This window comes from Pongo abelii, chromosome 8 (assembly GCF_028885655.2).
Source record: "Pongo abelii isolate AG06213 chromosome 8, NHGRI_mPonAbe1-v2.0_pri, whole genome shotgun sequence".
In the NCBI taxonomy this organism is placed as follows: Eukaryota; Metazoa; Chordata; class Mammalia; order Primates; family Hominidae; genus Pongo; species Pongo abelii.
In genome coordinates this window covers 126257058-126283523 of record NC_071993.2, presented here as the reverse complement: position 1 = coordinate 126283523, position 26466 = coordinate 126257058, and the positions used below count along the sequence as shown (strand labels likewise).

The 26466-nt window shown below is 46.4% G+C and overlaps 1 protein-coding gene across 5 annotated transcripts in view; it reads right to left on the bottom strand.

Moving 5' to 3' along the window:
- GRK5 (G protein-coupled receptor kinase 5) overlaps window positions 1-25224 on the bottom strand; it is a 251111-nt gene extending 225887 nt beyond the window's left edge. For 4 of the 5 annotated variants that reach the window (XM_063727015.1, XM_054521377.2, XM_054521378.2 and 1 more), the window contains exon 1: window positions 24710-25015. In XM_063727015.1, the coding sequence (XP_063583085.1) occupies window positions 24710-24761 (52 nt within the window). In that variant the 5' untranslated portion in view covers window positions 24762-25015. Of the gene's footprint in view, window positions 1-24709 lie in introns of all 5 variants that reach the window. The other variant, XM_024252945.3, reaches the window with a different exon arrangement.
- Between the last annotated feature and the right edge of the window lie 1242 nt (window positions 25225-26466).

The following is a 26466-nucleotide window of genomic DNA, read 5'->3' as shown; positions in this document are numbered from 1 at the left end:
TATCACGAGAACAGCATGGAAAAGACCTGCCCCCATGATTCAATTACCTCCCACGGGCCCCTCCCACAACACGTGGGAATTCAAGACAAGATGTGGGTGGGAACACAGCCAAACCATATCAGTTAGGAACATTCAATATCCTCCTTCTAGCTATTTGAAACTACATATTAGCGTTAACTATAGTCATCCTACAGAGGTATAGAATACTAGCAGTTTCTTCCTCCTATCTAAATATAATTTTGTGTCATTAAACAAACCTTTATCCCCTTCCCCCTACCCTTCCCAGCCTCTAGTATTATCTGTTCTACTTTTTACTTCTATGAATCAACTTTTTTTTAGCTTCCACATATAAGTGAGAACACATAGCATTTAACTTTCTGTGCCTGGTTTATTTCACTTAGCATAATGCCCTCCAGTTCCATCCATGTTGCTGCGAACGGCAAGACTTCATTCTTCAGGGCTGAATAGATCCCCGTTGTGTATATATGCCATATTTTCTTTATCCATTCATCTGTTGTTGGATATCTAAGTTGATTCCATATCTTGGCTATTGTGAATAGTGCTGCAATAAACATGGGGGTGCAGATGTCTCTTTGATGCACTGATTTCCTTTATTTTGGATAAATGCCCAGTAGTGAGATTGCTGGATCATATGGTAGTTCTAGTTGTAGTTTTTGGAGGAACCTCCATACTGTTCTCCATCGTGGCTGTACTAGTTTACATTCCCACCAACAGTGTATGAGTTCCCTTTTCTCTACATCGTCTCCGGTATTTGTTATTTTTTGTCCTTTTGATAATGGCCATTTTAACTGGGGTGAGATAATACCTCATTGTGGTTTTGATTTGCACTTCCTTGATGATTAGTGATGTTGAGTTTTTTTTGTTTTTTGTTTTTTTTTTGAGGCAGAGTCTTGCTCTGTTGCCCAGGCTAGAGTGTGGTGGCACGATCTCGGCTCACTGCAACCTCCACCTCCCAGGTTCAAGCGATTCTCCTGTCTCAGCCTCCCAAGCAGCTGGGATTACAGGCATCCACCACCACGCCCAGCTAATTTTTTTTTATTTTTAGTATAGACAAGGTTTTACCATGTTGGTCAGGCTGGTTTTGAACTCCTGACCTCAAGTGATCCACCTGCCTCAGCCTCCCAAAGTGCTAGGATTACAGGCGTGACCCACTGTGCCTGGCCTCAGCATTTTTTATTGGCCATCTTTGTATGTCTTCTCTTTTTATGTTTAGACGTTTTTAATTTTTTTAATTTTTCTATAAGTTACTGGGTACAGCAGTATTTGGTTACATGAGTAAGTTCCTTAGTGGTGTGTATGTCTTCTTTTGAGAAATGTCTGTCCAGATCATCTGCCCATTTTTAAATAGGAATGGTTTTTTCCTGTTGAGATGTTTGAGTTCCTTGTATATTCTGGGTATTAATCTCTTGTCAGATGAACAGTTTGCAAATGTTTCCCCCAATTCCATGTGTTGTCTTTTCACTCTGTTGATTGTTTCTTTTGCTGCACAAAAGTTACAGTGTTGTCCTTCCACTCACCGCCATGTCCTATCAGGTGCCAAGTGCTATAGATTTAGTCTCTCCAAAGCTGCTCCCACCCACCCCCTCCCTCTTTCTTGCAGAACCCTGGAAGCCCCCATAATACTTCCAAGAACCACTGCCCATTTGGCCCTACAGCTTCTGCTGCCAGATCTGGTGTCTTCAAGTACAGGTAGTTTTTGAGCCTCCTCTGCTCAAAAACTCTCAGTGGCTCTTTTTTTTTTTTTTTTTTGAGATAGGGTCTCACTCTGCCACCCAGGCTAGAGTACAGTGATGTAATTACAGCTCACTGCAGCATCCCTGGGCTCATGTGATCCACGTCAGTCCTCCCCAAGTAGCTGGGACTACAGGTGCACACCACCACACCTGGCTAATTTTTTTATTTTTTGTAGAGATGGGGTGATATGGTTTGGCTGTGTCCCCACCCAAATTTCATCTTGAATTCCCACATGTTGTGGGAGGGACGCAGTGGGAGGTAACTGAATCATGGGGACAGGTCTTTGCTGTTCTCGAGATAGTGAATAAGTCTCATGAGATCTGACGGTTATTATAAGGGGGAATTTCCTTGCACAAGCTCTCTCTTTGCCTGCTGCCATCCTAAAGCGTGACTTTGCTCTTCCTTGCCTTCTGCCATGATTGTGAGGCCTCCCCAGCCATGTAGAACTCTAAGTCCATTAAACCCTTTTTCCTGCATAAATTACCCAGTCTCAGGTATGTCTTTATCAGTAGTGTGAAAATGGACTAATATATGGGTCTCACCATATTGCCCAGGCTAGTCTGGAATTCCTGGGCTAAATTAATCCTCCCACTTTGGCCTCCCAAAGTGCTAGGCTTACAGGCGTGAGCCACCGTACCTGGCCGGCTCTTTTTTGCCTAAAACCTTAACTCCCAACTTCTAGCCTGACACTCAGAGACCTCCCCATACGACCCTATTCTTCTGCAGCCTTCCTGCTCCCTGCTCCCCCACAACTACTCCAGGCTCCAGACAAATGGAGCCACCACAAGCTGTTCCCAAGTCACCACCATTTGGCTCTCCCCAGTGCCAAGAACATTTGTCCCTCACACACTCTACCCCGTAACCTCATAAGATGGAATTCTCCCCACAGCACAGGCTGGAGGCTCAAATCCAAGCTCCAACACCTACCTGAATGTGTCCTTAGCCTGTCAGATTTGTCATGTGCAAAAGACAACGAAACCTAATGCATTGGACCATGGTAAAAAATACATCTATCTCTATAAAGCCTCCTTCACAGAGCCTGCACCGGGTAGGGGCCCTGTAAATGGTGTCTTCATACTACCAGCCACCTGTCCTCAAGGCACAGCCCAAGACCACTTCTCTGATGAAAGCTTTACTGATCCCTGCCTCCCATCAAGGCTGCCTCTGTACTTAGATTACTTTGTAATGGAGTTGGTCATGTACCTGCCTTTCCCCCAACTAGGCTGGAAGGTCCTGAAGATGAAGAGCAGAATCTCACATCTTTGCATTCCTGAAGTACCCCGGCCAGCATTACACACCCAGGAGGTCTTGAATCATGTCAGTTCAATTGACTCTGATTTTGCACATGCTAAAGCATCCCTGCTCATTAGCTGGTCACTAGTTCACTAGACAGAGATAACAGGAATCTAGCCTCCACTGGGCACATCCCTGGTTAAAGGATTACAGACAGTCAGAGTATCTCTTCATCAACTGCCCACCTTGTCAACCAAGGATAGGAGTGCTCAACTTCCACCAACTGTCATTTTATTATAAAATAATGGTGGTTACTATTAAAACAAATACACAACACTGCACACCCAGAAGAGCCCAGCCTAACAAAGCCAATGCCCTGGAGGGTTTTTTATTAACCCCAACCCAGCACAGGGCACTGGGAAAGGTCCCAGTCTTCTCATTCCCCATTCTTGCCCCTTACTCTCCAGCTCCAAAATGGCCACTTTATGCATCAAGCCTAACAAAATTTGATTTTCCGAAAAATCAAATTCGCATTTGAAAGACAAAGACATGTCATCATCTAGCAGAGTCAAAACAGTATGCTAGATGCGTTAAGGCATCTAGCCTTAATGATGTGTATTTACAGTCCATCAAAGCAGTCAGTCAACAAATGGGTCCAAGAAGAGTTTCAAGAATCCTTGAAGTAACACAGCTGGAATAATCTTAGAATCTCCCATGGAGGAATGCTAAGAAGACCAACCCTTGCTGAGATTCAGAAGACCTGGCATGTTTACTTTTCTTTAAGGATTTTATTTCTATATAGTCCTATCAAGTGGCCTTACATTTACAAGGCATTGTCATTCCCCCTCCCCCCAAAAGACATCTTTTTTCTTCTAAAGTGTAATGCACATTCATTGTACATAATCTGGCTTTTCCTAACCCCTACTCACTATGTTATGATCATCTCTCCATGCCAATAAGAATAGGTCTCCGTAATTATTTTTTCTTTTTTTCTCAGAGACACGGTCTCACTCTGTCACCCCAGGCTGGAGCACAATGGCATGATCACAGCTCACTGCAGCCTTGAATTCTTGGGCTCAAATGATCCTCCCACCCAAGTAGCTAGGACTACAGGCATGTACCACCAGGCCTGGCTGATTGCTGATGTTTTTTAATTTTTTTTTTTTAGAGATGGGGTCTCACTATGTTCCCCAGGCTGGTCTCGAACTAGATCTCCATAACGTTTTTTGGTTGGGGGCGGGGGTTGTTTTTTTGGGGGTTTTTTTGTTTTTTTTTTGAGACAGGGTATCACTTTGTCACCCAGGCTGGAGTGTACTGGCACCATCATGGCTCACTGCAACCTCCAACTCCCAGGCTTAAGTGATCATCCCACCTCAGCCTCCACAGTAGCTGGGACTTCAGGCGCACACCACCATGCCCAGCTAATTTTAGTTTTTTGTTTTTGTTTTTGTTTTTTGTAGAGATGGGGTTTCACCATGTTGCCCAGTCTGGATCTCCATAATTCTTAATAGCTATGTATGAGTCTACTATTTGAATATGCCAGGATTTATTATATCGATCCTTTACAGATGGTCATTGGAACTGTTTCCAATTAACCTCTATTATAAACATCATCTACTGAACAACTTCCTGCATGTCACTGGCACACTAATTTTTCCTTAAGATAAAATCTTAGACGTGGAACTTCAAGGTCAAGGGTTACACAATTTTAAGCCTTTTGATGTCTATATTACCAAAATGTTCTTGAGACAAAGACTTACCAATTTACACTCTAGTCAGCAAAAAGATTATAATGTTTGAAAGAACCTATTTACCCACACTTTTTAAATAAGCCTTTATCAATGTTTTAAATTTTTGCCAAACCAAGATTCTATATATCTTTGATTTCTAGTGAGATCAAGCATCTTTTCGTGTGTAGTGGATCCCTACATACTACCTGTCTAACCAGGACTTGCTTTTTTCCTTAGAAACTACCTCCCCATTTACTATCTCCATCCTTCCTGGCTGTACCAAGGCTACCATGTTTGTTTGTTTGTTGCTGTTGTTGTTGTTGTTGTTTGAGATCAAGTCTCGTTCTGTCACCCAGGCTGGAGTGCAGTGCCATGATCTCAGCTCACTGCAAATCTCCGCCTCCCGGGTTCAAGCGATTCTCTTGCCTCAACCTCCTCCCTAGTAGCTGAGTTTACAGACATGTGCCACCATGCCCGGCTAATTTTTGTATTTTTAGTAGAGATGGAGTTTCGCCATATTGCCCAGGCTGGTCTCAAACTCCTGGCCTCAAGTGATCCACCCACCTCGGCCTCCCAAAGTGCTGGGATTATAGGCATGAGCCACCGTGCCCAGCCTATTATATACTAAAACTTTACATACACTAGGGTTTGCATCTGGACTCCCCATCTTATTTACATTTTTTATTTGGTCTCTGTGATCAATAGGGCATTATTCCTATGTGATGATAAAGATACAGAGAGGCAGGCCAGTAGTGGGGGCTCATACCTGTAATCTTAGCACTTTGAGAGGCCAAGGAGGGCGGATCACCTGAGACTGGGAGTTAGAGACCAGCCTAGCCAACATAGTGAAACGTCTTTACTAAAAATACAAAAATTAGTCAGACGTGCTGGCGGGCGCATGTAATCCCAGCTACTTGGGAGGCGGAGGCAGGAAAACCGCATGAGCCCAGGAGGCCAAGGTGGCAGTGAGCCAAGATTGCGCCACTGCATTCCAGCCTGGGCAACAAAGCAAGACACCATCTCAAAAGAAAAGATACAGGCCAGGCACAGTGGTTCATACCTGTAATCCCAGCACTTTGGGAGGCCGAGGCAGGTGGGTCATTTGAGGTCAGGAGTTTGAGACCAACCTGACCAACATGGTGAAACCCCATCTCTACTAAAAATACAAAAAAAAAATAGCCGGGCATGGTAGCAGGCGCCTGTAATCCTAGCTACTCAGGTGGCGGAGACAAGGGAATCTCTTGAACCCAGGAGGCGGACGTTGCAGAGGGCCGAGATCGCACCACTGTACTCCAGCCTGGGCAAGCGTGAGACTGTGTCTCAAAAAAAAAAAAAAAAAAAAAAGATACAGAGACGCAAAGTTACCAGCCTTGGCCTCTGGCAGGTTAGCAACAAAGCTAGGACAGAACTCACATCACTAGTCTCCACCTTTTGCTACTTCCAACTGTAGAAAAATTAAGCAGAAGAGAATCAGCATGCTTGAATCCAGGAGGCAAAGGTTGCAGTGGGCCGAGATTGCTCCACTGCACTCCAGCCTGGGTGACAGAGTTACACTCCGTCTCAAAAAAATAAAATTAAAATTAAAAAAAGAAGAAGAAGAAGATGCCAGGCACAGTGGCTCACACCTGTAATCCCAGCTCTTTGGGGAGCGGAGACGGGCGGATCACAAGGTCAGGAGTTCGAGACCAGCCTGGCCAATATGATGAAACCTCGTCTCTACTAAAAATACAAAAATTAGCCGGGTGCTGGCTCATGCCTGTAATCCCAGCACTTTGGGAGGCTGAAGCGGGTGGATCATGAGGTCAGGAGATCAAGACCATCCTGGCCAACATGGTGAAACACCATCTCTACCAAAAATACAAAAATTAGCAAGGCATGGTGGCGGGAGCCTGTAGTCCCAGCTACACGGGAGGCTGAGGCAGGAGAATGGCGTGAACCTGGAAGGTGGAGCTTGCAGTGAGCCAAGATCATACCACTGCACACCAGCCTGGGTGACAGAGCGAGACTCCATCTCAAAAAAAAAAAAAGAAAAACAAATACAAAAATTAGCCAGGCACGGTGGCACACGCCTGTAGTCCCAGCTACTCAGAAGGCTGAGACAGGAGAATCACTTGAACTCAGGAGGCGGAGGTTGCAGTGAGCCAAGATCGCGCCATTGCACTCCAGCCTGGGTGACAGAGCGAGACTCTATCTCAAAAAAAAAAAAAAAAACAGAGAGAGAGAAGAAAATCAGCAGTCCTCTCCACATCACCCTAAACTATGAAATCTGAGCATCACCAGTCAGGATATGGCTAGTATCTAGACAAACCTTGCAGGAGAATGCAGAAGTGGGTGAGGATTTGCCAGGAGCCCAGAAGAGTGCTTGATAGGGCCCATTCCCCTCCCAACCTCTTCCCCCGTGTGTGACAACAGTGTCCCCGACAAGCCTTAAAAGGTAGGTAATACCTATCACTCTCTCACTCCTTGTGGGATGTCTTGAAGTCCACACGGCAATGTTTCCATCCCTCACATCTAGATGGAAAATTCTTACATTTTCTCAACAATATTTACTTACTGTTTTCTTTGGCCAGATGAAGTACTGTATATTTTTAAACTTTCCAGGAAGACAGTTTATTAAGATAATACAGTGTAGGATAATCAAACTGTTTATTTTTGACTTTTGATTTAATCTTCCTTTCTGTAATCTACTAAAGAAAACATTAGAATCATGCATTTGCCTTTCTTGGATTGCGAGAATCAGTTAAATTAGCAGCGGTGGGGTTTTTTCCTGTTTATTTCTACTACAAATGTAACCCCTCTTGGCTCTCATTCTTTCCTTGGGGTAATTTTTATTTTAATGTGTAATGCCTGCTCTTCAAATTAACATCAAATTTTATTCTGAAGTACCTACAGTTGAATTATCAGTGGAAAATGCACCCGCAAATTCTCAGGATTTGAAGGGTGAGAAGAGACTCCAGGATCACCTGGCCAAGCTGCACATTTATGCAGCTGAAGAAGGTTTTGCTTGGAGAGGAGCCACACAGCACCTGAGTGGCACACTCTCCCCTTCCCTTTGAACTTCTCATAGAGCCTTGATCAAGCTTTCAATGGAATGGAAACATCTTGCCTCAATGCACAGCAGGAGAAGATATCATATTACCTTGAAAATTAAAAAGTGGGTGACTAGGCTAGGCGTGGTGGCTCACGCCTGTAATCCCAGCACTTTGTAAGGCCAAGGCAGTTGGATCACCTGAGGTCAGAAGTTCGAGACCAGCCTGACCAACAGGGTGAAACCCCGTCTCCACTATAAAAAAATGCAAAAGTTAGCCGGGCATGGTGGCGGGCGCCTGTAATCCCAGCTACTCGGGGGGCTGAAGCAAGAGAATCGCTTGAACCCGGGAGGCAGAAGATTGCAGTGAGCCGAGATCATGCCATTGCACTCCAGCCTGGGCGGCAGAGCAACACTCTGTCTCAAAAAATAAATAAATAAATAAATAAATAAATAAATAAATAAATAAATAAATAAATAGTGGGTGACTGGATCCCACTTCTGGCAAGTTATGAAGCCTTGAGCTTTGCCAGATATTAGCAACAACACCATTCCCACCTGCTAATAAATCCTATCCTAAGGTTGGTTATGTCTGTTGGCTGCAATGCACAATGAGAGCCCAGTCTGGGAATCTGGAGGGCAGGGTTCTGGCTATGTTTGTTTGTTTGTTTGTTAAGAGACAGGGTCTCACTCTGTTGCCCGGACTGGAGTGAAGTGGCTATTCACAGGCACGATCATGGCACATTGCAGCCCAGAACTCCGGGCTCAAGTGATCATCCTGGTTTGGAAGTAGCTGGGACTACCAGTGCGTGCCACCGTGCCTGACTTGGGGTTCTGGTTTTAGTTCTACAGTGGGTATCATAGTTGTCTTCTAATATCAGAAGGGCCCCCTCAGGCAAAGAGTGGTGCATTTATCCTGGATACCTCCAAAGAGCAGAACCAGGACCTAATGGGTTAACATGGCACCAGACATATCAGGTCTCCATAGGCAGACTTGGGTTTACTTTTAGCATCTGGTTAGTTCCAGTAAGATACAAAGAAAAAGCCCTGGTGTCAGCCCTCAGGAAGTCTACAGTTTAGTGGGTGAGGTAAGAAGCCTATCTAATATATATATAATATTATAGATATTTTTAATCCAGTGGTTCAAAATCGGATAGGCTGCTTAGAAGAAGGTATGAGTTCCCTGTCTCTAGAAAGATTTGAGCAGAAGACAGAAACCAACTGCCAGGGAACCTGCAGAGTCCTATTTGGGAACCTGCAGAGTCCTACTTGGGGACCCGGTCAGAGTAGTCTGGATGTCCGAGATAATCTCGGAAGGCACTCAGAAAACCCACCAGCTCCAGGGTTCTATAGAGCAGCGGTTCCCACACCTGGTTCATCCTCAGAACCTCCTGTTTTAAAAATACAGGCTCTCCCCAAAAGCTGCTGCTTCAGTACAGGCAGGGTCTGTGTTCCAGGGCTCACTGTGTCCTCCAAAGAAGATTATGTTGAAGTCCTAACCCCCAGTACCTCAGAATGTGACTTTATTTGGAAATAGGATCTTTATGGAGGTAATCAAGTTAACATGAGGTCATTCACGTGGGCCATGATCCAATAGCACTGGTGTCCTTATACAAAGGATAACTCTGGACACAGGGACAGATGCACAAGAGGAAGAGGCACAGGGAGAAGACAGCCACCAACAAGACAAGGAGAGAGGCCTGGAACAGGTCTTCCCCAGGTAACTTCAGAGGGAGCACTGCCCTGCACACACCTTGATTTCAAACGTCTGGCCTCCAGAACTGTGCGACAATAGATGTCTGTTGTTCTAAGCCACCCAGTTGGTGGCACTTTATTACATATCCCTAGGAAACACACAGCCTGGGGATGGGTGTTAGAGTTGCAGAGCTGCCCTGGAGGAAAATCCAGGCCAGGGGACCCATCCTGCTTTGGAGCCTCTTTCTGCTACTGCACGGCCACCCATGCGGGCCCCTTTTGGCCCTCAGATCCCTTCTCTGGGGAAGGAAGGAGCTGGCTTCAGTGTGAGGAGCTCCCTCCCACACTCTGACAGGACACGGAGCCGGCAGCCTCAGCACCTGGTGAAGGGGCAGCCCTCCCCCATGTAGAGCTAGCTCACACATCTGCAAATGTTTCCCGGAAGAAAATGCCACTCTCCTCCAATTGTTAACAAAATTATTGAAGGCCGTGGGGCTCTGGACTATGCCCCCATGCCAAGCTTATCTCGGAGGGAGGTAGAGCAGGAGGAGGGGCCACTGATTTGTTTTGTGTCATGCTGTTTTTAATGGGCGTTTTCTATTCTCAAGTGGGAACCATAGGGCCCTAGTCTAGGTAAATTCCATGCAAACCTTTAGTGAAAGCAGTTACCAGAGGAAGAGCTACAGAATTTCACAGAGGAGGATACTGTGCCAGATCAAAGACAGGGCAAATGACCTCAGGAGGACTGACACCAGCACAGGCAGCACTTGGAGGGGATTAGGAAGGGGCATCCCTTCCTCAAGACACTTTCTGCCCCCTGACCTGATACATTTACACATCTACCAGCTTTAGGATGGGAACAATGGCTCCCTAGAATTGTGCAACGTATAATGAAACGCAAAAGCCCTCAAACATGAAAAATGAAGCAATGGATTAGCACCACAGGAACAAGGGGAAGTGGCTCCTTGGTATGTGATCTTGGAAAACCACTTCACCTCTCTGAGCTTGATTTCCTTCTTTCTCAAACTAGAATAATACTAACAGCAACAGCAAAAACAATTCCCAGGCCCACAGGGTTGTGCTGATGATCCACAGTGGGAGATCCAAGACACCTTTACAAAGCTGTGGGCTTGTTTTCTGAGTGTACCCCCTGCCTGATTTATACATGCAAAATCCAAGGGCAACTGAAAAGTCATCCATAACTACAGTCTTTGACTGAACTCAACCTTAATTTCCCTAATTCAAACTTTGAATACCATAGAAAAGATGACTCATTACTCAGAGGTGAGGGATGTTAAGTCCCAAAGGTCTCAGAAATGTCATGTCACATGTATCATGCTCCTTTCTCATAAGAAAATCTGCATTGTACATCCCTAGGGTCACTGAAGCCTATTTCACAAATTATTATGATTCTTCCCAAAGAGGAAAGGGGATGTTATTAGGCAGACACTCCCACAGGAAAAAAACAGAAGTCTTTAAAGTCAGTGCATAAAGATGAATGATGAATATATCATAAGTAGGATATTCCTTTATATTACACTTAAAAATTAGATAATTTAAATGGCCCATTCTAGGGGCTTGGTTAAATATATTATAAAACTAGTCAAAGACAATGAAAAACACAGACCCCTTTAGAACTGGATAACCCCTAAGAGTCTGCTAGAACATACCCAGCATTCCATTGAAACAGCATTCAGCTTCCAAAGTCTTTCACAATTTTTCCTCACACCCATCCATTTCATGGGAAACTATAAACACAGATATGGAAAGGCTCTGCAGCATATTGTGGACTGAAAACAGCTGCGGAACAGTGTGTACACTGGGACCCATTTTGTGTAAAGTTCTATCTAGATGTTCGTATGTGCATATACAGAGATTTGGGAAAATGTTCACCTACATGCTGATGCTAATTATTTCGGAGTGGTGGGATTGATAGCAGGGGTGCATGGGAATAGAGAGAGAGATGCTTTACATGGTCCTTTGGACTTTTTTTTTTTTTCCCCGAGGTATAGTTTTACCTTGTCCCTCAGGCTGGAGTGCAGTGGCGTAATCTCGGCTCACTGCAACCTCCGCCTCCCGGGTTCATGCCATTCTCTCCCTTCAGCCTCCTGAGTAGCTGGGACTACAGGCGCATGCCACCACACTAGGCTAATTTTTTTGTATTTTTAGTAGAGACAGGGTTTCGCCATGTTGGCCAGGCTCTTCTCAAACTCCTGACCTCAGGTGATCTGCCAGCCTCCGCCTCCCCAAGTGCTGGGATTACAGGCATGAGACAACACTTCTGGCCTGGACTTTCTTTAGTGAGTATTACCTTTGCCAAAAAAAAATTTTTTTTTTTGAGCCTCTGTCACCCAGAGGCTCACTCTTGTCACCCAGGCTGGAGTGCAGTGGCACGATCTCGGCTCACCACAACCTCCGCCTCCCGGGGTCAAGTGATTCTACTGTCTCAGCCTCCCGAGTAGCTGAGATTACAGGCGCATGCCACCATGCCTGGCTAATTTTTGTATTTTTAGTAGAGACGGGGTTTTGCCATGTTGGCCAGGGTGGTCTTAAACTCCTAACCTCAGGTGATCCACCCACCTTGGCCTCCCAAAGTGCTCGGATTACCATGCCTGGCCTCTGAAATGTTTTTAAGCTACCAAAAAGACTAGCAAAAATACCAAGGACCATGATATAGAACCGTCACCACTAGCTGCTGAAGCATAAACTAAGAGGTCCACCTGAAGACTAGCCCTCACCTCTGTAACCCATGGAACCAACCAAGGAAATCGGGTTTCTCCTTCCTTAATTTATATTTTGCTATATATTATAGAGAATTAAGGTTTAATTTGTAAAAATCCCCCTAATTGGATACTGCTGAAGGGAAGACATCTGGGGCAAATATCTAGGCCTGGTGCATTCCATCCCAAGCAATGGTTAGTGGTTTGGAGAATGAGTGTGCGGCAAAATAACCAGTGGTTACTAATTATTATATATCACAGGGCTTGGCACCATCCATAAAGCCTCATCATGTTGCCCTCTTCCTCTTCAGAGAGGATTACAGAATTGACTGTTTAGAAATTTTTCCTCCAAGTTAACATACGTTTTCCTTGTCTTAATTGGATCCAGCCTCCCTGCCCATGAGCAGAAAGGCAATTTTTCTTTAACGATTACATCCTTCAAATGCCAGGTCATCAGCCATCCCTAGGTCTGGAAGGATCAAGCTGCTTGGCTTCCTCTTTTCCTTCCATTTGCTCAACCTCATTCTAGCAGTGATATGAAAAGCATGTGAAGCTCACATTGAAAGTTACCTTTGATTTGGCCAAAAAAGGGATGAGTGTTATCGGCATGAAACATCTCCTCCTACTCACACAGAGCCTCAGAATTGGGGAGAACTGTTTGCCCCAAATGTTTGGTCTAATGCAAATATTTATTTCTTCCAAAACGACTAAAACAAACCACTTCCAAATTAGGGGGGAGGGGGAGTTTGCCAAACATTTTTCAGAGTTAAGACAAACATTTGGAAAACATTTTCCAATTTGCCCTATAACCTTAGTTAACCTTTCTTAACCATGTTGAATCATCTCCTAATGTACAATCTATTGTGACCCCAAGGCCATTTCTTGAGGATATCACTTTCTCGGCTCTCTTCTTCACCATACATAACATAAATACAGGTTGAGTATCCCTTATCTGAAATGCTTGTGACCAGAAGTGCTTTGGATTTCTGATGTTTTTGGATTTTGGAATATTTGCATTATACCGGTTGAGCATCCCAAATCCGAAAATCTAAAATCCAAAATGTTGCAAAGAGTCAAGTGTGGTGGCACGCACCTGTAGTCCCAGCTACTTTGGAGGCTGAGGCAGGAGGATCACTTAAGCCCAGGAGGCCAAGGCTGCAGTGAGCTAAGCTATGATGGTGCCACTGCACTCCAGCCTAGGCAACAGAGTGAGACCCTGTCTCAAAAAAAAAAAAAAAAAAAAAAAAAAAAAACAGCTCCAATGATCATTTTATATGCATCATGTGGGCTTTCAAAAAGTTTCAGATTTTGGGCCAGGCGTGGTGGCTCAAGCCTGTAATCCCAGCACTTTGGGAGGCCGAGGTGGGAGGATCACGAGGTCAGGAGATCAAGACCATCCTGGCTAACACGGTGAAACCCCCTCTCTACTAAAAATACAAAAAACGCCTGGCACACGCCTGTAGTCCCAGCTACTTGGGAGGCTGAGGCAGGAGAATCACTTGAACCCAGGAGGCAGAGGTTGCAGTGAGCTGAGATCACGCCAGTGCACTCTGGCCTGGTGACAGAGCGAGACTCCGTCTCAAAAAAAAAAAAAAAGTTTCAGATTTTGGATTTCAGATTCTTCAATTAGGGATACTCAAGCTGTGTAGCATCAGTCATTCATTCTGGAAATATTTTGAACACCTACTATGTTCCAGGAACATATTCATCAGACACACACCCTCCCTAATCTGTGACAGCAGGGGTAGTGGCATCAACCCACGACAGCATTTGGCTTGAGAAAAGTTGGATGCTCAGGTATCCTTTGCTATTCAAGTCGATGGCCCAATCCTTTGTCCTTACTCCACCCCTATTCTTCCTAGAGTTAGGAGTTCCTTCTCCTGGGATGTTATCTACATATCCCAACAAGCTCCTCCTGAGTGTATTAACGGAAAACATTAAGACCAAGCAGGACCCATTTCTGCATCAGCCACTTAAAGCTGTTCTTCCTGGGCCATTTGTCGACCTTCTCCAGCTTGTTTCCATTTCAGAAGCAGTGCTAAGACCCATGCCAGGATGGAATTCCATTTTCAAATGAGGTTTCACAAGACTTTTTATCAGACATGCAGAGCAATTACGTTGGCTGGGTTCTCTCCAGCCAGCAGTTGGGTAATTCTATCTCCCCTCCCCTTCCCTTCCTGGAGTGGGTAAGTTCAGAGCTACACCTTCTCTGCAGGAACAGATCAAAGGCATGGCTTCCTGTGCCCTCATCATCAGGGAGTGACACCAGGCTGCCTTCCCACCAGGATCTCAAGTCTGACTGTGGACCCCCAAGGAAGTGCATGGCTCTTATACACTCCGTTGCCTCACAAAGCCCCCTGAAAAGCAAAGTTGCAACATTAACGCAACACACACACACACACACACACACACACACACAGGGGTTGACATGGTTCCTAAATGCAAACACTCAAGGTTACCACTGAAAAATGGCAAGGGGTTCATCCGGAGAGAGCTTTTCTTGGGGAAAAGGCCACTTCATACCCTCTCTTTGGTGAGGGGGTGGGGATGCCCTGCAATCTGCAAGAAAAACCCTCCTCACCTCCCCCTCTCTAACCCCCTACTTGGGTAGTAAGTAAAGAGAGCTGCAGAGACCTGAGCCTGCATATAAGGTGCCACTGTCAGGCAGAGGTAACTGAGGGCGAGAACCTCCTAAGGAGCAGTAAGCGGCCAGGGAAGCAGGGTGCAGGGCAGATGGGAGCTATGTGTGGTGAGCCAGCAGGAACTGGCATGCCCGCTGCCCACCTCTTGCCTCTGCTAAGGAAAGGAGGTGGTGCTGCTGCCAGTGATGTGGCCCACACCTAAACTCCCATGATGGTCCCCACCACCACCACCCATGGGGCTTCACATCCTGTCCCTTGGGGGCAATTCATTGGCCACTAGCCCTGCTGAGGGGAAAAATAATGCAAGAGGCTGGCCTTGCTTGTCCGATGTGTTGGTAGGAGGGGCCCAGGCAGTGAGAGAGTACAGGTAATGGGCCTCCACAGGCGATCATACCACATACGTACACATGTGCTTATGTGTGTACAGGCACTTATGTATGGCATGTATGCATCCTGCCTTATCCTCAAACACAGATTCAGTTGTACTGATACACAGTTCTACTTTTAAAATGGAAACATCCACTTTGAGGATTCACCTACCAGTCATTTACAACCTAGTAGGAACTAATTTACCCAACTGCTCTCAAACTGGCCCTCAGCTGAAATCACGGTCTGAGAGGGAAATTATATTCCCAATTTGCCCCTTTTCCCAGGGAATCTGACAAAGACACTCTTTCTCTTCCACAATTACAACCTCATGGGTATTCACACTTAAAAACCCTACCATCTCGAGAAGAGTTTGTTGTTTTGGCATGTATTATGAGAGGAAGGAAGAAAGATTTATTTTGGAACATAAAAGCACTTTGGAGGGTAGGGGAGATCCACTTGCAATTGCTCCCCAAAAGTCCGCAGTTCAAGTGACCTTGAACAAGTGACTCCCTTTTTTTATTTTTATGGGTTTTTTTAATTATTATTTTATCTTTTAGAAGGAGTTTCGCTGTTACCCAGACTGGAGTGCAGTGGCACTCCCAGGTTCAAACGATTCTCCTGCCTCAGCCTCCCAAGTAGCTGGGATTATAGGCACCCACCACCACATCCAGGTAATTTTGTATTTTTGGTAGAGATGGGGTTTCACCACGTTGGTCAGGCTGATCTTGAACTCCTGACCACAAGTGATCCACCCCACTTGGCCTCCCAAAGTGCTGGGATTACAGGTGTGAGCCACCACGCCTGGCCATTTTTACTTTTTATTTATTTTTTGTAGAGATAGGGGTCTTGCTATGCTGCCCACGCTGGTCTTGAACTCCTGGCCTCAAGCAATCCTCCTGACTCAGCCTCCCAAAATGCTGGGATTACAGGCGTGAGCCACTGCACCCGGCCCTGACTCCCTTTCTTCCATCTCAGTTTCCCCATCTGTTAAACCAAGGGTAACCTCTATGCCGGAAACAGAGGACAGGGCAGTAGATGAGCTGAGAAGGCTCAGGGAAGCCGAGGCACCAGCAGTTCTGTGGCCTCTGCCACTTCAGGACAGAGGCATGTTCTTATCTGTTTATCTCAGCTTATCTGTTTACCCCTGCTTTCTGCACAGGCCCCAGAAGCTGTCCTTGGGGTTCACTTCATCATTACCTTTTTTAAAAAATTCTTGATATTCCACAGATTACAAGTTCTTTGAAACACGGTAGGCCCTATCAAAACTGGCCTAGTTTAGGAGGATGTCACCAGTTGACTCTGGTACGACATCAGATAGACTCCCTTGCTTCGGACACCAGGGAACAAGCAACGAACTGTTTTATTGTTTCAAATACTTACTTTCTTTCTAAGTGTGCTGTGAGTTATTGTTAAAATGTTGCAAATCTCACAAGAAACAGTTTTTGAGGAGAAACCATTTTCAAGTGGATACAAGAACAGTGAGTTTCTTTGGCATCTTTAAATATACCTTCTTCCTGATGTCTTCCCAGCTCAGAAAAAATGAAAACTCTTAAAATGGTTTTGCCTGTCTTCACCCCCATTTTAGATCACCTGCCTGTGGAGGTTTCTTTCTATTCTTTCTGTAGATCTGCCGCACTTACGCAACTTAATTGTTTTTTTAAATAAAATGACTGCTTTAAAATAGCCCCACATTAAGAATTTCAAGAAGGAACATGGGACTCGGTATGTATCTATATCATGTATTTAATTTCAATCAGGAAAGTCAGTTGCTCAATTTAGGCAAATTTCCCAACAAGATATGAAAAAGGGGGTGGGGGAGGATATGGTAGCTTAACCCTCTCCACCCCCGCCACCATCCATGATTGTCCCTGACCTGAATTTCCTCTTAGGTGAGTCAGTCCCAACTCCCAACCCCTGCCTTCACCCCTCCTCCATGGTGCAGCCCCCTCCCCTTCCTCAGTCTCTTCCTCACTCTCCGCACCCCCTCCCCTATTTTCTCCTTCTCCTACCCATTTCCCCCTCTCATCTCTCTTTCTCCCTCTCCTCCACACTGTCTCTCTCCCCAACTCCCTGCCTCCCTCTGCTTCTTTTAATTTTCCCTAATTTTTCATGTCAGAAGTCATGGGGTTATCACACTCACTAAATGCACAGAACCCTCCAGAGAAGCTCTGTCCCGATGAGCTTTCTCCAATGACGGGAATGTTCTATATGCATGGCCCAATACAGTCGCCACTAGCCACACATGGCTACTGAGCACCAGAAATGTGGTTTGCATGCTTCAGGAACATAATTCCTAACTTTAATTAATTTAAGTATAAATAACAACATACAGCTAGTGGCTACTACGTTGAACAGAGCCCCTGAAGAGGAACAGGTGCCTTTAATCTTTTCGGTCATTCCCTGTGACAGGCTATGTCAAAGGACATACCCAGGCCAATCCCAACAGAAAGCCAGAAAGGAATGCAGCCTCCACCGTCTTCACTCCAGAACTGCAGCCCGTCTACCTGCCCAGGCCTCTGCCCTGAACAACTGCTCTGCCTGGAAGGCGCCATGGCATACCAGTTTTCCTCTTGGATCTTGTCATTCCTCAACCAAACGGTCTTCTTGCCATTGTTTTTAATGGCTTCCATTTCTAGGAACAGACCTTCATAAAAACACAGTGTTGGCCGGGCGTGGTGGCTCACACCTGTAGTCCCAACATTTTGGGAGGCCAAGGTGGATGGATTGCCTGAGCCCAGGAGTTTAGAGACCAGCCTGGGCAACACGGCGAAACCTCATCTCTACAAAAAAACACAAAAATTAGCCAGGCATGTTGGCACGAGCCTGTAGTCCCAGCTACTCAGGAGGGTGAGGTGGGAGGATCACTTGAGCCCAGGAGGTCGAGGTTGCAATGAGCTGAGATCGCACCACTGCACTCCAGCCTGGGTGACAGCAAGACCCTGTCTCAAAAAACAAAACAAAACAAAAACCCCTCAGTGCCCCAGAAAATTAGCAGTTGTCTTCCAGATTCAGGTCTATCCCTCAAGTATAACCTTTTAATTATGCTTAAATCACATACTGGTCCCTCAGGCCATTGTCCAAATTCTAGGCACAGCAGAGTCAATGCAGTCTACACAGCTAAGGAGGTCACACCCCAGTCAGCCTCAGCTCTTCGGGGAAAAAAAAAAATCCAGTTCTGTTCACACCTAGTTGATCAGTTAAAAAACATCAAAAGAGACTGAGTGCAGTGGTTCATGCCTGTAATCCCAGCACTTTGAGACGCCAAGGCAGGCAGATCACCTGAGGCCAGGAGTTTGAGACCAGCCTGGCCAACATGGTGAAACCCCGCCTCGAAATTTTGTAAAAATACAAAAATTAGCCAGGCTTGATGGTGGGCGCCTGTAATCCCAGCTACTCAGGAGGCTGAGGCAGGAGAATCGCTTGAACCTGGGAGGCAGAGGTTGCAGTGAGCCCAGACTGCGCCACTGCAGTCTAGCCTGGGCAACAGAGCAGACTCTGTCTCAAAGCAAAACAAAAAACAAACAAAAAAACATGTAAAAAGAAAACGGCAGTGCCCAATTGCATCTTTTCACTCATTTCACATTGTATTACCTGAGGCTGACACCCGAATGTCACCTCTGCACTGGGTCCTTCAACAACCAAATGCTGAATAAATAAATTTTACTCTTGTAAGATTTTCAGAAGCCTATTCAAGAACGGTTTCCTCAAAATGAGAAATGGGAGTGGGGGAAGGGTCCAGTCAGGAAGTAAGGACTTTCTCTTTTAAAAGTAGCACAGTTTTCACAAAATGAAATGCTTCCTCCAGTTCTTGGATGGTAATAAAAGGAATGACATTATCTCTGCCCCGCAAAAATACATCTTTTCAATATTTACAGTATTTTTAAATAAAAATTTTCACTGAAATATAACAGGATATGTTTTAAAGTAGAAATCAACCCTATTATTTAAGGCCATAATACATTTTAATTTTTTATTTTTATTTTTTGAGACGAAGTCTTACTCTGTCACCCAGTCAGGAGTACGGTGGTGCAATACTAGCTCACTGCAATCTCCACCTCCCGGGTTCAAGTGATTCTCCTGCCTCAGCTTTCCGAGTAGCTGGGATTACATGCGGGCACCACCACACCCCGCTAATTTTTGTATTTTTAGTAGAGACAGGATTTCACCATGTTGGCCAGGCTGATCTCGATCTCCTGACCTCAGGTGATCCGCCTGCCTCGGCCTCCCAAAGTGCTGGGATTACAGGCATGAGCCACCATGCCCGGCCCATTTTAGTCCTTTAAAATCATCCCTTCATCCCCTTGTCTTCAATATTCTCTTCTATTCCATTCATTTATTTATTTATTTTTAGAGACAGGGTCTCATGTGTTGCCCAGGCTGGAGGGCAGTGGCTATGCACAGATGCTATCCCACTGCTGATCAGCATGGGAGTTTTTACCCGTTCTGTTTCCCACCAAGCCAGTTCACCCCTCCTTAGGCAACTTGGTGGTCCCCACTCCCAAAAGGTCACCATATTGATGCCGAGCTTCCTGCAGATACCCAACAGGCATAGTTCGCTCCAGACCAGTACTCCTGGGCTCAAATGATCTTCCTCAGCCTCCAGGGTAGCTGGGACCACAGGCTGTGCCACCCCACTCGGCTCCACCATTCTATTTTGATGTGAGAAATGGGTGCTGAGGGTTGTATGACTGAGGAAATTCCTAATTCTCTTCTCAATGTGTCAACCTGTTGGTAGTCACTTTCTGTTTTCTCAAGTTTCACCTCTGAGTTGCATGACCTATGACAATAATGCCTTTTGGTAACCAGAAGACATTTTTATTTCAAAAACGTCTAGATATTATAATGCTTTATCTTGCACTCCAAACATACTGGCAACAAATATTAACTTTGAGTATTGCCCACAGTCCTGGATAGTTTTATTTAAAACATCCCAGATATGGATTGAATAGCCCTTGGTAAAGGTGAATTTGGTTAAACATTGAGCCCACTCCTGAAATTCACTTGGGCATTCTGGAAGTCTTCAGCCCAGATCCAAAGGGTATCATTTAGCAAGCCACTATAAGAGTTATAGCTTCTGAAGACATAATTTAAACAAGGATTAGTTTGGGCACTGGAAGAGTCAAGCGCTTTGGAGTTTAGAATCTGACAAGCAGCAGCTAAGCTACTGAAAGATGAGAGCCTTGTGGGCATTTATCTGATGGTTTTTCAAACAGGCAGCCAGATTAACGACAATCATCGTTTGAAATCTTTAAGAAAGCAAAAGGCCTTCTGAAAACATTGCTTTTGGTTTCTCTACCTCCAAGTTGTCAGTACTGAAAAGGAAACTTTAAAAAAAAAAATGAAAGGCAGTTTCATTTAACGGCATTGTGTTTAACAGGCCAGGCTGCTTTTACACACACCGAGCTGCCTTCACCAGGATGAAAGCTGTCGCTTGGTAAGATTAACATTAAAACTGAAGGAGAAGCTTCAGGGTGGAGTACGTATGCCTCCACGTATGCCTTCACATAGCCATAAGAGGGCTTTGAGCTTCAGAGATGTTCCAATGTTCTAATAACCTAATTCACCATGTTTCGGTTTTATCACCATGAATTAGGGGTGCAAGGGAAAGAGGTCCACGGCTTTCAGCCGTGCTGTGGAATGTTAAGTCTGTCCACGCCATAGCCTGCCCCATGCAGAGCTGGATGCTGGCTCACTCATTCTTCCTGTCCTCTCTAACCTCTCTCAGGCCCCGGAGTGCTAATCTTGATGACCAGGAAGACCCAGCCAAGTCACAGAGTTACCTGAAAAAACGGTTCCTATGTATTCTAATTTTTGGCAATTGTGACAAATGGTAAAGTTGTTCTAGTCTTAAATTCTCAATTCCTGTGCTTGCTAGGGCCTCAGGAAAATGTGATCAATATTCCTTCAGATATCTTTATTGATCAGATATGGCTACTGCTGGCCTGTGAAGAAAGGAAAAGCGGGGCCTTGCAAAATTTTTTCTCACCACTGTTCACTCAGAAGAAAGGCAACAGATCTAGAAGATGAGAAAAACACAAAAACTTTTACTGCAACAATAAAACCAAAAAGAAACACATAAAAGGCACTCAGCAAACTCTCCTTCTCATTATTATTTCAACATTAGGTCGCCTGCCAATTTTCTGAGATTCTGAAATGTAAATAAATAGATAGATAGAGTTAGTCTGGGCCTCTTTTTCATGAAATGCTTAATCACTTAGCTCATTCCCATAAATTGCCATGAATTCAGTCTCAACTTCTTTCTTTTTTTCCTTAACCGCTTTTTAGGAGAGCAATCTAAAGTTCCTAAGAGTGATTGAGTTGATGTTTTCTCATGAGACCCAGGACAAATAAACAGGCCCCAAAGTACATTTCCGTGGTTTAAAATCTTGAACCCATACCTCTACGTTTTCTTATTTTAAAATAATTGTCACAGTTGTGAAGCTTGCTTGCTATATTTTCTAATTACTAACAATCCATCATTTTACTCTAATCCACTTACAGGCTTTCTATTTTATTGCTACATTAATGCTTTCCACTTTATATTATGTCTTATTACGGTAAGACTTTGAAGATACAGTGAATTTAGGAGCCATCTGTCTTTAAGAATGCACAATAATAAGAAAAGATAGGCCCCGGTGTTACCTACCAACATGGACAACTACAAATTATTTTGCAGCATTTTCAAAGTGTGCCTGTCTTTCTTCAAGGTCTGTTTCTCTATTGTTTGGGACAAATGTGACTTTTACTTGAAAGCCAAATTTTAAATTACTGACGGTGTATTTTGTTAAGTGAACTAAATTAAATTTCACATTTGCCAATTATATTTCTCATCTGTAACCACTGACAAGAATCTTTAAGAAGTGTTTTTAAACCTTTTAAACAACTCAGATTTTTTTAATGTACTGTTTTATATTAGATATTTCAATAAACTGACTGAAACTTTCATTTCTGAATATTTAGATAATATGGTTATTTGGAGAATTATTAAGTTTAGTAAAATAAATTCAAGTATATGAGAACTGAGGAGAGAAACATAAATTGCTTTAATTTCTAAAAGCGTCCACACTAATTAGGATATACAGGCTCAAGTCTCTAATAAAGGCCCAGCCAAAAGAAACTGGAAGCACTTAAAATCATGGCTTTCCTCTAGGCATAAGAGAGAAAGAGGGGGAGAGATGCAAATTTTAAATGAGGTTTCCATTAAATGATTAATTTTTCTTGTTCACGTGTCAGTCTCTCCCTGCTTCCGCAGGCCCTCTCCATTTCCAAGGCATCATCAAGAGCTATTTTCTCACCATGAGATGACGACCAAACTCTCACAGCAAAATTGAAAAAGCCTTTAAAAGGAAAAAAAAAGTGAAAGGCACATTCTTGAGCACTTTCAATCACTGTAATTCTGCCCCAATGGGAGTCGGTCACTCCACACAAGCTTCCAGCCTGCAGCTCTCTTCTCCAAGGCTCTGGGAAAAAAACCCAATTTGTTGGCCTAACGAACAACAATATCAGACAGTAAATTCACGTTGGTGAAAAAATACTGGGGAGAACAATTTGGAGGGAGCGGGTGGAATTGACATCACTTTGCCCACTCTAAGCAAAGCATTATAAAAGAAGCAACCAAATGTTCAGGGAAGAAAAAAAGCATCTATCAGGCAAACAAATATCTACAGCAGCAAATGTCGGGGGCAGATTCCCTGGGCAACAGGAGGAACCAGCGAAACTTGCAAGGCTCCAGTACCATCAGACCCAGTGATTTCCCAAGAAATAATTTCAGAATGGAGGGAGAGTGAAAACTTTCCCAGCCCCCGAATCCTGAGATACACAACCGTGTCCCACCACTAGGTGGCTAGCTGCAAAGGCTGCAAGAGAGGCGGGGGAGGTGGAGGGCTGTTTTCTCTGCTTCCTCCCTTTCAGGACCATTGCCCAACCCAGAGGAGAGCCTACCAGCACCCACCTTGATCCCGTCCACTAAAAATGTCAGGTTAGGAAAAAAAAAACCACACACACACACACACACACACACACACACACACACACACAGCTCAGGCCTTAGAACCTGAAGTCACCAAGTAACAAGCCTCTCCTAAAAATTTATTCCCACCTAAGCTAAGCAATGGGAGGCAGACTAACCTGTATATTTTAAACTCTGCTGGGGTTTTCAAAGCACTGCCTCCCTTCGGGGCTTCTGAAATAAACCTTCTTGCCCACTGGCTGCTTTAGAGTGACAAGTGACGACGAAAGTAAGACACGAATGCCGGGTTGAGTTGCTGAAACGCTGCCCACGGAAGGCTATGCATCACCTACCCCCACAGTGTGTAGGGAGCCACAAGGTGATGGAACGGGCTGAATAAACACGAATCGTTTTATTGCTGGCCAGAAATTCTTCCCTTCATTCATCAAAGTGGGTGAATGAAAATATTAAGTAGGTAAGACATTTTCATGGACTGCTCACCGAGTATCCTTCTAAAGTCAAGCCCTTACTCAGTCTACCTTCTACCTTAGTATCAAATAAAGCGTTCTCCCGTGAAAGGGAAAAACCTCTTGCCCTTTTATGAAAAAGGTCGCATACTAGAGCTCAAATCTTGACCAGAAAAAAAAAGAAAAAGATGCTACATAAATTCCAGGTATTCCTAAATATATATGTTTACATGTACACAACACAATCATTTTAGGAAGCATCTAAGTTTCTGCCTCCCCCCCTTTTTTCTGTTTTTCATCAAAAGGAAGAGTCAAAATACGCGTTCTTAGGGTTTGACTCAGGATCTTACACACTCCATTTAGACAATATTTCCTGCCAGCTAAATGCAGGAAATCTAATGATTTGCATAGAAAACGTATCTAAAGCACCAGCACACTTACCTTTCTTTTCTTAACTGAGCCAAAATCTAACAATTTCAGTTATCACACTCCCAGAAAAGAAAAACCTGAAATACTGAATTATTTTCTAGGTGATCTGTACAGCCATCCTTTGATAATTCTATGAAAAGGCTAATTCCTCAACATCTGACTTTGCCTTTAAAAGGCTTCCTTCCACACGACGGGATTTCCCTAAGAAACATCCCAGCGGATGGTTTCCAGCAATAGTCTATATCAACTCAGCCTGCGCAGGCAAAGACTTGGCTTCTGCTCATTCCACCCCCGCCCCCCGAACACACACACCAGTTCACACAGAACCATCCCGGGCCGACTTGAAACGCTATTTTATGTGCATGTTTGCTCGTCGCTCCCCGAATGAATGCTTTTCCAACTGACCTTTCAACAGCTGCCGAGATGGCACGCTCTGCAGGGCGAGCGCTGGAAACTAGGAGATATGTTAGCATCCAAATCCCTGCAACCTTCTCAGCCCAAGTCCAGATTCTCTGAGTCCCAGGGCAGGAACCCTGAAGGGTCTGCAGAGCGGCTCTCCGAAGTGTCCTGCTCGCGACCCACTCGCCGGCAGCGGGTATCCTGCACGGGCGCAGCCCCAGCCCGCACGCCGCCCGACACCCGCACCCTGGCCCGCGGCGGACGCGCCGGGCACGTACCGGCCCTGCCTCTTACCTTCCCTGGCTTTCAGCAAGACCGTGTTGGCCACGATGTTTTCCAGCTCCATTGACAGTCGGCGGTCAGCAAGGGAGCCGGCCGGCGGGGCTGTCAGCGCCTGGGGTGCTGCCGCTGCTGCTGCCGCTGCTCGGGCTGCCGCCGCTGCTGCCGGAGCCGGGGGAGCCAGCAGCCCGCCTTGCCTACCGCATTATTCCTGCTCTCAGCCAAAGAGTTTCCCCCTCTGCAAAGACGAGCCGCCGCCGCCGCCGCCGCCGCCGCTTCTTCCTCCCTCTGTGTCCCCCCTCCCCCCCTCCCTCAACACGCTCCCCCCCACCCCCCACCCTCCGCGGGTCTCTGTCACTCCATTCTCCTCCCCTCCGGCTCCCTCGGATGCTTTAATGCCTCGGATGCTTCTGCCTCCCCTCCGTCCCTCCCGGGGGTGTGGTACTAGCAGGCTCGGGCGGCCGCACTGCGCAAGCGCCGGCCCAGGCGCGCCTCCTGCCTCGGTGCTCGCGGCGCGGGGCCTGCTGGGACCTGGAGTTCTCCCGGCCGCGCGGCGCCGGGGCTGAGCTGGGCTGGCGCGCGGCTGTCGGAGCGAGGACCCGCCCCGGGACGGCACCGAAAGCGAAGGCGGGCACCGCCAGGCCGACAGGCGACTCAAAGGCGGCCCAGCCAAGCCGAAGTCCCCAGCACCCCCGCGCAGGCTCCCGCTTGCCCCCTTCCCGCTCCGCCGCCAGCCCGGAAAGCGGAGTGCACAGGCCCCGGTGGCGGCGCGCGGAGCGCTGCGGCCCGGCAGGAGCCAGTGCGGGTCCCGAGCCGTGCTCGAAGTGGGAGGGCCGCCAGCTCGGCCGCGCGCCACAGCCGGCTTCCTCCGGTCCGCACCAGGCCCGCGAGGGTCTGAGTCCCGGGTCAGTGACGCGCGCCCAGGGTCCCCGAACGCGGCGGCGGCCGGCCCGGCCTGGCCCCTGCCCAGCGTCTCCCACGCGGCGCCTCGGGCCGCCGACAAAGATGCACTTTGTTTCCTCGGAGGGCGCGAAGGGCTCTGCGGGGTCGGCGGCGACCCGGCGCTGGCTGCCCGCGCTGCTCTCGGCGCGACCCTAGCGCCCCCCGGCGGCCGCGGTGCGCGGCGCGGGGTCTACGCGGACGGCGCCTGGGGCTCGGGGTCCAGCGTGGGAAGCTGCTCGTTCTGTGAATAAACTGCCTTCCAGCACACCCGGCCAGCAAATCCACGAGCCTCCCTGCAGCCAAACCCAGCCAGATTAAGTAATAAAAACGCAGACGGAGTCGCCGGAGTCTCCGCCGTGGGGAGCGTTAATGAGTAACAGCCAGGCCAGCGCCGAGCCGGCGTGGGATTAACGTTTTTAAATTCCGGTCTTATTTATTTTGGGGCTCTTAGCTCCTTCCAGTGTTATGCTGAGAACATCAGACTCCAGGTCTGTGCTCAGCCCCGTTTCCTTGCTCCCTCCGCTCCGAAGGCCCCACTCCTGGAAATGGGCTGTCTTCGGTCACCCGGGATCTGCCACGAGTGTCCTACGGCTGGGGGCGGGGCAGGCAGGTCCCAAAGAACAATGAGGCCTTTGCCTCCTCTGCATCCTGCGGGCCGGATATCCGTTCAGAAGCCGACTCTGGGCCTTCTCTGTCCAGAAGGAGGAAACCCTCTGTCCCCAGGGCTGCCAGGAAGTCGCAGGGAGGTGCCGAGAGAAACAGAGAACAGTTATTATGCATTGGAGAATATAAAGAAATCAATAAACCTTCCAGGTCTTGGAAACTGGTCT